Genomic DNA, 11,132 nt, shown 5'->3' on the forward strand with positions numbered 1-11,132 from the left:
TCAGACTTCCTCTGCTCCATCTCCTTCTTCTTACACAAACAGACATACATAAATTATACATACATAAATACATACACACACACTTTCTGTCTCTTCTCCTTCTCTCCAGATCACTTCCACATTCCACTTGTGTTTACAAATTTCATCTCATAGGTTCTAGCATCTCCACAAATACTCATTTCATTTTTTTAAGGTACATACATTCTTTCATTTTTATGCCTCTCTTGCTCTGCTTATATATATCAACATTACCTATATTAAATTTGATGGGTTTAAGGGTTTTGGTTTTTCTTATCTTCTTCTTTAACACCATATGAAGCTCGAGTTTAAGAGAGGTACATATTTTATGTGACACACCCTCATATACATATTGAACATGATTTTGTGTTGAGAGGGTTTTGTTTTTGGAAATGTTGAGATACTATAAAAGTCCTTTTTATTGATTTGAATTCCTAAAAATATTTAATGCATAACTAATAATATTCGGGGTTTTGTAAATGTTATTATTGTTATTATTATTATTAATATTTAAATGGGTTTTATTACAGGGTTTAAGGAAAATATTTGAAAGCTAGAGATATGTAACGTCTGATGTTATCTTCTCAGTTTAATGTTTGATTCTATCCCATGTTTGTAGGGTTTAAGTTTCAAATTTGTATTTCCTTTTAAACCCTTTGAGTTATAGAGTGTACTTATGTTTACTGTCTTTTCTATTTTTTTTGTATTCAGTTTCATTTTAAGCATCAATGGGGAAGCACAATCATGATCAAAATAAGAACCCTAATCAAAACAAGAATAATAACCCTAATCAAAGCCAGACCCAGAACCAAAAGTTCAGTCCTAGACCACAGTCAAACCCTAATGAGGAATTTGATCTTAGAGAGACCGCGCCACGTCTTGGAGGCGGTAGGTTTCCGGGTAATGACAGGGTTGGGACTGCATTTGATCTTGTTGAGCAGATGCATTATCTTTTTGTTAGGGTGGTTAAGGCCAAAGAGCTTCCCAAAAAACATAATGATCATTTTCCTAATTCTTTTGTTGAGTTGCAACTTGGTAATTTTAGAGGTACTACGAAACATTTTGAGAATGTGAGTGATCCGGAGTGGAACCAGGTGTTTACCATTTTGAAAGATCAGATTCAGGCTACGAGTATTGGATTTTTTGTGAAGGATAAGGATGATAATAACAATGATCATTTTATTGGAAATGTGTGTTTTGATATTTTTGAGGTTCCGAAAAGGGTCCCACCTGATAGTCCTTTGGCGCCGCAGTGGTATAGATTGGAAAATAAAGAGGGGAAAAGGTCTCAAGGGGAGTTGATGTTGGCTGTTTGGATGGGGACACAGGCTGATGAAGCGTTCCCGGAAGCTTGGCATTTGGATGCTACTGCAGTTAGCGGTGATGGTGTTGCTAATATAAGATCAAAGGTTTATTTGTCACCGAGGCTTTGGTATGTTAGAGTCAATGTGATTGAGGCGCAGAGTTTGCAAATGAATGATAGAAATTTCAGGCAACTGGAGCTTTTTGTGAAGGCTGAGTTGGGAAAAGTGGTGTTGAGGACTAAATGTTCTTCTAGCAGGACTCCATTGTGGAATGAGGATTTGATGTTTGTGGTGGCAGAACCTTTTGAGGAGCCGTTGATATTGAGTTTGGTGGATAAACAGTCAGCTAACAAGGATGAAGTACTGGGGAAGTGTTCTGTCTCTTTACAAAATGTGGAGAAAAGGGTGGATCATAAGTATGCCACAAGTAGGTGGTTTAATCTTGAGAACCATGTGACAGGAGAAAATGGGTCGAAAAATGAAGGGAAATTGAATAGTAAGATACATTTAAGGATTTGTTTGGAAGGGGGTTACCATGTCCTGGATGAGTTAACTCATTACAGTAGTGATTTTAGGGCAACAGCTCGGCAGTTATGGACACCCAACATTGGCGTACTGGAATTGGGGATTTTGAGTGCTCAAGGACTTTCAACCATGAAGCAGAAAAGTGGGAATGGAACAACAGATGCTTATTGTGTGGCCAAGTATGGACAGAAATGGATTCGTACTAGGACAATCATGAATAATGATAGTCCTAAATGGAATGAGCAATACACTTGGGAGGTTTTTGATCCCTGTACTGTAATTACAATAGGTATTTTTGATAATCAGCATCTACAGGGGGTCGACAAGGGTGGAGGTGCAAAGGATTCAAAATTAGGGAAGGTGAGGATTCGGCTATCTACTCTAGAAACTGACAGGGTATATACACATTCTTATCCGCTTATAGTTTTGGAGCCTTCTGGAGTTAAAAAATTGGGGGAAATCCAATTGGCTGTTCGGTTTACTTGCACATCTTTGGTCAATTTGCTTCAAATGTATACCCAACCACTGCTTCCAATAATGCATTATATCTACCCCCTTTCTATGCATCAGATTGATTCTTTAAGACATCAGGCTACTCAAATTGTCTCCATCAGGCTGAGTCGTGCTGAACCACCACTGAGAAAGGAGGTTGTAGAGTATATGCTTGATGTTGGTTCAACCATGTGGAGTGTGCGAAAGAGCAAGGCCAATTATTGCAGGATTATAGAAGTTATGACTCGCTTTACTGTGTTTTGCCGATTGTTTAATCAGATTTGCATGTGGAAGAACCCTTTCATTACAGTTCTTGTTCATATGCTTCTTCTGGTACTTGTTTATTATCCACAGATGATTTTGAGCATGATGTGCTTTGCTATTTTCATGATTGGGATCTCTAAGTACAGGTTCAGGCCAAGGCACCCTCCACACATGGATATTAAACTCTCTCTTGCTCATACAGCATATGGAGATGAGTTGGATGAAGAGTTTGATACATTTCCAACATCAAAGCAAGGTGAAGTCCTTAAAATGAGATATGACCGTCTAAGATGTATTGGTTCGAGGATACAAGTTGTTATCGGTGACTTGGCTACTCAAGGGGAGAGAGTGCACAATTTGCTCAGCTGGCGTGATCCCAGGGCAACATCTCTCTTTCTCATACTCTGCTTCATTTCTGCCATTGTGCTGTATGTTACTCCCTCTCGAGTTATTGCTGTTTCGATGGGTTTTTATATTTTAAGGCATCCACGATTCCGCCACAAGCTTCCCTTGACTCCTTTAAGTTTCTTCAGAAGATTACCTGCAAGATCAGATAGCTTGTTGTGAAACTCTTTGCTTCTTTTCGAGGTCATGCTGACAGAAGCTGGTCTATTCTATATCATACTTGCAAATTCTTATTCAAACTGGATGACTGGTGGTTACTGAATATACTTGACCTTGTTTCAGCACAAAAGCGTTGGATTTTTATTATACTTGTCATACTTGGTCCCATACTTATATATCGATTATGCATAGCCAGTTGCTAATTTCATTTCGAATCAAACTGAGTGGTGTGATCCATCTGTGCTGTTTTTTATAGTGCTTCTAATGTTCTAAATCTTTACTGCTAAAATTATGTGCATATGTAAAACATATGAATCTAGGCTTACGATGCCCGGCTGTCTTATCATAGGTCTCTGTATTGTTTTGAAATTTTTCTTATCATTTTAAATTTATCATTCTAATGCAATGACATATTGGTCTTGGTATGGACCATTATATCATATATTTTTTTTTCTATTTCTGATGTTAGGCCACCTAACAATCGAGCTGAAACTAAACTATTAATGACTGGTACAGTCCCTAGTAAGAGATTATTTCTTTCTTTTTTTTTTCTTTGGTTAAGAAGTGAGAAATTCTTTCTTGATTAGTACTTTCCCTGGATTTCATTTATCTGAGAGTAGTAGCACAGTTTTATGTAAAATTGCTGTCGCATTTATAGATTTTATGGTTCAAACTCTGGGTTAGCTGGCATTTCCTTGTGTCAAACTCACATATAACAATTATGAATGGATGATCCTGGGATGATAGTCCTACTGAGAAGTGTTATTTTCCTCTGTAGCAGGACCTGCCATAGTTGGCTAGGGGGTGCCACGGTTTTTCTCAGGTGCCAGAAGACCATGCAATCATGATGATAACGCTGGCTGTTCTAGAATATCATATATTTGAATGATACCTATCAAGTTCATATTTATGTTTGACAATACTTTCTACTGTTTGCTACAGTCAAATAATAGCAGAAAGGTTTAAACAGGCAGACACTTTCGTGTGACAACGTAATCTGTGTAAAGAAACGATTAAGAGTTATTATAACTGTTATTTCAGTTCGCCCACTGTATACCTTATACTTAAAACTTTGGGCTTTAGGATTGAAACTGTGAATATTCATGTAAGCATTTACCCTGCCTTCTCTTGCAGTTGCAGGTAAAAACTATAAATCTCTTTGGTCAAGTGTTACCCCAACTTTCTGAAAATTTCCAACACAAATGCATGACCTTGCTATTTCAAACATTTAGAGTGATCTTACTATATCAAACATCAGAGTAACCTTACTAACTAAATCATAGCTAAAATAGCTTCTCTTCTCCTGATAATCCACGTTAGAATCCACAAGCCTCTCAGCAACATCTCATTGCTGGTACCGTACTTGGCTCACTGTTGAAGTATTTAAGTAATGCACTCTAGGGAGCATGGCGTGCCCATTTAAGCATTTTATGTCACCTACAGGTAAGTTGGTAAAACGGATTGCTATCTTGAGATCACCCATATATTTCAGACCAGTCGAACGACAAGACCAAGGACATGACACAGTAGTTTTTGTATTTTCTATGAGCTTCCGGGGTTGATAATGGAATTCGTAATGTTGTTGTTTAAAATCACGTGCTGCACTGGTACCTGGGTTTTCATTTCTCAAGTAGTTTTCTTTTTATACCCTCAGTTTTTATAACCATGCCCTGATTATAGTATGTATGATTCTCAATGAGATTCGGGAGGCTGATAATCAAACTTGTACCTTTCCTTTTCTGGAATATTATGCTGCTATACTGGTAACTCCTAGTGTCATCACCATTCACCGAATTTACTTCCTAGATTTGTTGCTCTTTCTGTGTTCAGATTCATCTTGGTTAGCCTTTATTTCTGTCCTTCATCAATTACAAAGTAAGATATGTACTTCCATGGGCATCCTTCATCTTCATTGTTAATTTGTCCTCTAATCACTCCTATACATTGTTGATTTGTCCAGCACATGATATCAACCTTCCTGGCAAACTCTTGAATGTTTCCTACTTCAAAATCTGAGATCTTCCCTTACCAACTGACTTTTAAACAAACATCAGTTTAACAACTACTTTCAATTGTAATTACATCCTACGTTCAATGTCATTAAACCCAAGATACCAAAGTTTTGGACAGAGATAAACTTTGCAGCATCCATAGACAAATGCACCATCCAGTGCCAAACATATGAGAAGGCTTCATCATATTAAGTACCGATAGTTCCAACATTTGTCCCCCTCCTTGTTTTGCGCAATATCTTCAGATTTGCATTTTTCTACTTTTTCACCTTTGCATTTTGAATTTTGAGATTCTTGCTTTGATACCTGAATAAAGTTAGTGATCGGATAGGATAATAAAATGAAGAGGAATAATAAGAAAAAACAAACAAGAAAATAAGAAATAATTGTAAACTCGAGATAAAAGTCAAATGTGTGCCTGAAAAAAGAAAAGAAATAAACACAATGTTTTCTTGTCTTGTTGCTGTTCTCTTTCTCTCTCTTCTTTTTTTAGGAGATATATATATCCGTTCATGTGTGTTTTTGAATTTATTTTTTCAGGTTTCTTTGCAGATTGGCGGGCTAGACTCTTCAGCTTCCTCCCAGGCTATCTAAAAAGCGGCTGCTGCACGTCCTTGGTTCACAAACTGTTTGTAAGTTACCCTTTTTCCCCCTTCTTTTTTCTTTCTTATCTGCGGGTCGATCGTATTTGTCTGTAGTTTACGAATTTAAAATGGCCAACTTTCCCTCATCGTCGTCTTCGCATAGTGCTTCCAATCGAGACCCCGGGAAGCGACCCTTAGAGGAGGGTGATGAAGAGTTTTGAATTTGGATAATCTTGAAATCCCGGATTTAGGTCAGTGTGGACCTTTTGATTTCTTAGGGAACGATGAGTTTCTGAAGGGTATGTCTACTGGACCTTTGCTCTTTCCTCCCCTAAGTCCTCGTACCCTAGATTTCAGAAACAGGGTAGTCGAGGAAAGTCTTCGGTTAGGTAGGATCGAATTTGAGAGTAAACCTAGTCTAAATTATCTTAGTTACTACATCACCGTCGACCCTCCTGTGAGTAAGTTAGAGAGTTACATCAACTTGTCTAACGGTTACCGGTATCGAGTGCCGACAGCTGATGAGAGGGTTTGGATGATGCCCGAGTTCGGAATGCATGGGGTTGCGATGATTATGTTTCAATTTGGTCTTCGTTTGCCGATGCATCCCTTCTTCCTGATGATGTATGAGGCTATCGGCTGCGGCCTAGGGCAGTTGACACCGAATTACATTGCTCAGTTAAGTGGTTTTGTGGCGTTATGCTGTGATAAGGGTCGACCTCTGACTCTGAAATTGTTTTTCTCTATTTACGGTGTGCGTTACTATGGCGGTCAGGTATACTTCGACTCTCGACATAGGAGGATGAAGATTGTTAGCGTTAGATCGTCGAACTCCGGTTACCACTCCCAATGGTTGTTCGTTGGGGGTCCTGATTTGGAATTTGTAAAGCCTTGTGGGAAAGTTAGTCAAGGTACGATTGATTATTTGAATAACTTGGAGAAGCACGATACTACTTATCTCGATGAGTTTCATGGGTCGAGGACGTGGTATACACATTTAGACTTGAAGGATTCTGGTTTTTTAGAGATGCACGATTGTAAGGGGGATGTCTTATTTGTTGTTGCCCTTATTTTGTTCATGTACCTTGTTTTTGTAGTTGTTACCGTAGATTCTTGTCTGTTTATTTTCATATGTGTCTATATATAGAGTTTCTGACTTGCTTTTTTTTTTGTATTTCTGTGTTTTAGTGGGAGGCGCTTCCTTGAAAAAGGTTTTAGACGACAGGATTCGATAAGGGATGGATAAGACAATGATGCTGATGTTGTAACGTGCTTCGAGGAAGCCTTCTGAAGCGGCTAGGCCTGGTCCGTCGGGGGTTCCTCATTCGGTTTCAATAGAGCTGCTCGATGATCAGGGGAATAAGGTGGCTGAAGACAATGAAAGGGTCGTGTCGGACCTCGTCCGTGTGGAAGCTAACCCTTGAAAGTGTCTTCGAAGGGAAGAAGATGAGGTATTGGTTGGTGGTCGGGAGGCTGCTGTCGAGGGGGTAAACAAGACTGTGACCGTTGCTGGGAATAGGGTTTTTATGGGGAATACTGTCGACCCACGTTCTAAGAAAGAGGTGGTGAGGGTCGAGATTCAGCCCACGGAACAATGGACGGGTGGATCTACCGTGCCCTTGAGGGCGCTTAATCTTTTCAATCTTCCTCAAGATTTAGTAGCGTATGATGGTCGGAGGCGTGAGGATCTTGTTGACCGATGTAAAAGCCGGGCTGGGCGGGTATGCGTATTTCCTTCTCTTTTTTTATACATGCCATACCTCGCTTGTCCATTGTACTCTATGTGTATATACTTTGCCTTCATGTTCATTCATCATCATTCATTTCATTCATTCACTTTTTTTTGTGTGAAGTTTCTTTCCGATTTTATGCATATTTTGGAGGATTACAAGGATGATGTCGATGATGAGGCTTGTTCTAAGTTAGAGGCTGAGATTGCTGCTCTGAAGGGGGAAAAGAAGAAAATCGGGGCTGGTTTTGCAGAGCTCGAGCATAGAGTGAGTGATTTGGCTAAGGCAAATTCTGCGTTTTCGAGGAAGATTGCTGAGATGGAAGTTGCTGAGAAGGCATCGAGTGACAGGGTGCGGGAGCTCGAGGGTCGACTTCGCGAAGTCGAGAAAGAACTTGATGAGGAGAAGAACAAGCGCCAAGGCTTGGATCGACAGGTTGAGGGGATGGATAGCTCTTATAAGTTGATAGCGAAGGAGAATGAAAATTTGAAACGAGAAGTAGAGAAAGCTGTGGAAGATATCGCCGATGCTTTGGGCGATGGTTACGGACGATGTTATCGACGGATGAAGGAGGCTGGTTTTGTCGTCGAGGGTCATGCTTTCGAGGATTATCTTCGGGATCTTGCGTCGAAGGGCGATGATGCGTGAAGACGAGGTATGCCCCGTGGATCTTTGTAACTGGATTTAAGCGTTTTTATGTACTTAAGAATTTTATTGATGACACCGGATGATGGATTCATAGTAAGTTTTAGACTTGGTAAGTTTTTTTTTTAAATGGATTTGTAATAAGCTGTGGATGATGGATTTTTAGACACGTGATTCATGATCAAGTTTATTTCCATATTTTAGGGAGTTGCATGTTGACTGGTTTTATCCTCTTCTTGTCTCGAGTCTGAAATATTAAGCCATTTATCAAGTTTGGAGTCATCTAAGTCGTAGATCATATCTGATTGTGGTTGAAGGAACTGGGAGTACACTGATGAGTATATTGGTTTTGTTTATATTATGAGAAAGATTTGATCTAGCCCAACGTATTGATGTGGGGAGGCTGTATAAATATTTTCCTAGAATTGAATGGCTTTGAATCTCTAATTATTTGCCTGGGTATTTTCAGATTAATCTGTGAGCTAAAGCTTATTTTAATCTCTTATTCGGAATATTAGCTGCATAAAAATTTTAAGAAATATTTATGTCGGTGAAAGTTTTCGAAGGTTACCCTTTTGCTTTTGCTGCTTATGTAAGGAATAAAGTAAGCAGAAGTTTATGTTCCTTACTTGGACTAAATTAAAGATATTCATTCATCATAACTTAATCACCCCTCGATGGGGGTCTCATAACGACCCTCATTGCATCGAGGGTTTGTCTTTGATATGGCATTAGCTGCCTCAAGATAACGGGCTACAACTGAAATTGAATTACTGGTAGAACTTTTTGAGATGAATCCCATTCCAGGCATTTTTGATGGGCTTCCCGTCAAGGTGTACAAGCTCATAGGTTCCCGTACTTACCAGTCTCGAGATCCGATAAGGTCCTTTCCAGGCTGGTTTGAATTTTCCTGAAACAAGGGGTTGTGATGTCGCGGAATCCCTTAAGACAAGGTCGACGACCTTGAAGTCTTTGGATTTGACCTTTTTGTTGAAGTACCTTGCAGTTTTTTCTTGCTGGGCGATCATCCGCATTCGGGCTTCTTCCCTGGTTTCTTCTAACAAATCATTGTGAAGGCGAAGACCCTCGAGAGATAGAGCAGGATCGAATACATCAACCCGTGGTGAAGTGAGACTTATCTCAACAGGTATGACAGCGTCAACTCCGTAAGCCAGACGGAAAGGAGTTTCACCCGTCGCACTTAAGGGAGTCGTCCTATACGACCACAACACATTTGGGAGTTCATCGACCCAACATCGGGGTATTTCTTCAATTCTTTTCTTCAAACCTTGTAGGATGGTTCTATTTGTTACTTCTACTAGTCCATTAGCTTGGGGGTATGCTACAGATGCTTTGATATGCTGGACTTTTAATTCAAGCAGGGTTTCCTCGAACTGTTTCCCTATAAACTGAGTGCCGTTATCAGAAACTAAGATTCTGGGGATCCCAAAGCGAAAGACAATGTATTCCATAAAGAATTCTGTCATTTCTTTTTCTCGAATTTTAGCGAGGGGTTTTGCTTCGACCCATTTGGTTGCGTAATCCACGGCGACTATGATGTATTGGCACTGATTTTTGGATTTTGGAAAGGGGCCCACAATATCTATTCCCCATTGGAAAAAGGGGCACGAGCTGAGTATCGAATTTAGCTCAGTCGTGGGTTGACGGTTTACATTTCCATGAAGTTGACATGCTTGACATTTTTTGACGTAATCTTCACAATCCTTTCGAATTGTGGGCCAGAATAGACCTTGTCGGATAATTTTAAGGGCTAAGGATTTTCCTCCTAGATGCTCACCACAGATTCCCGTATGTATCTCCATAATCGCTTGGAGGGCCTCTTTCGGGGACAAGCAACGGAGTAGAGGCTCAGAGAGGGCACGTCGATATAACACTGAACCCACAACACAGTAGTTCCTGGCTTTGAACATAAGAGCGCGAGCTTCCATTTTATGCTCAGGCAGCTTGTTGTCGATTATGTATTCAAGGAAAGGTTGGCGCCAATCGAGCCTAGCCTGGATCTGATTAACTGATACTTCGTCGATGGAGGGGGTCTCCAAAACATCGACGTATGTCGGGCTGAGGTTAACAGGGAGATTGGAAGATGCCAGTTTGGCCAGAGAGTCGGCCCACTAGTTCTCCTCCCTGTCGATGTTTGACATTTTCCATGAAGAGAATTTATTAAGTAGCTCTTCTGTTCTTGTCAAATATCGGGCCATCCTTTTATTATGTGTCTTAAATTCACCACTTATCTGTTTGGAAACCAACTGAGAATCCCCAATTATGTCGATGACCTCTGCCTCGAGATCGGATGTGAGCTTTAGTCCGGCGATGAGTGCCTCGTATTCGGCCACGTTGTTTGTGGCGGAGAATCCGAACTTGAGGGCCTGTTGGATTTTGAATCCTTCTGGACTGATCAATATAACCCCTGCTCCTCCAGAGTTGGATGTCGAGGAGCCATCAACAAACAAAAGCCACGGGCGAGATTGGTCGTCTTCTGGTTTCTGTGCTTTGGATTTGAACTGGCATTCAGCGACGAAATTCGAGAGAACTTGAGCTTTGATCGCCGTTCGAGGTTTGTATTCGATGTAGAACTGGCTCAACTCTATGGTCCAGGCTGCAAGCCTGCGTGTTATATCGGGCTTGTGCAGAATTCTTTTCAGAGGAAGAACAAGAATTGGCAAGAATCTCTCATCGGATCTCAAAAAAGAAATCACGAACCTCATCCGGGAATTCTCCGATATTTTTGCTTGGACCCCAACGGACATGCCTGGCATCCCAGAGACCATTGCTCGACATTCGCTGCACATCAGTAGGGACACCAGGCCTGTGCGACAGAAACAACGCATATTCTCGGCCGAGAAAAGAGCAGCCATCGACCAAGAGGTCGACAGACTCCTCGACGCCGGCTTCATCGAGCCCGTGCAATTCCCCACATGGATATCAAATGTGGTTCTGGTTAAGAAGAGCAATGGGAAGTGGAGAATGTGCATT

General features: G+C 40.6%; 2 protein-coding genes across 2 annotated transcripts; one reads left to right on the plus strand and one right to left on the minus strand.

Annotated features, from left to right (window-relative positions):
• LOC141705123 (FT-interacting protein 3-like) lies at positions 1 to 3,587 on the plus strand. The gene is made up of 2 exons (XM_074508201.1): positions 1 to 193; positions 730 to 3,587. Exon 2 carries the CDS (start codon positions 747 to 749, stop codon positions 3,168 to 3,170), a length of 2,424 nt encoding a protein of 807 aa, XP_074364302.1. The 5' UTR covers positions 1 to 193; positions 730 to 746; the 3' UTR covers positions 3,171 to 3,587.
• Positions 3,588 to 10,270: 6,683 nt separating this feature from the next.
• LOC141705125 (uncharacterized) lies at positions 10,271 to 10,906 on the minus strand. The gene has a single exon (XM_074508203.1). It carries the CDS (start codon positions 10,904 to 10,906, stop codon positions 10,271 to 10,273), a length of 636 nt encoding a protein of 211 aa, XP_074364304.1.
• Between the last annotated feature and the right edge of the window lie 226 nt (positions 10,907 to 11,132).

Source organism: Apium graveolens, unplaced genomic scaffold (genome assembly GCF_009905375.1).
Source record: "Apium graveolens cultivar Ventura unplaced genomic scaffold, ASM990537v1 ctg8575, whole genome shotgun sequence".
Taxonomy (NCBI): Eukaryota; Viridiplantae; Streptophyta; class Magnoliopsida; order Apiales; family Apiaceae; genus Apium; species Apium graveolens.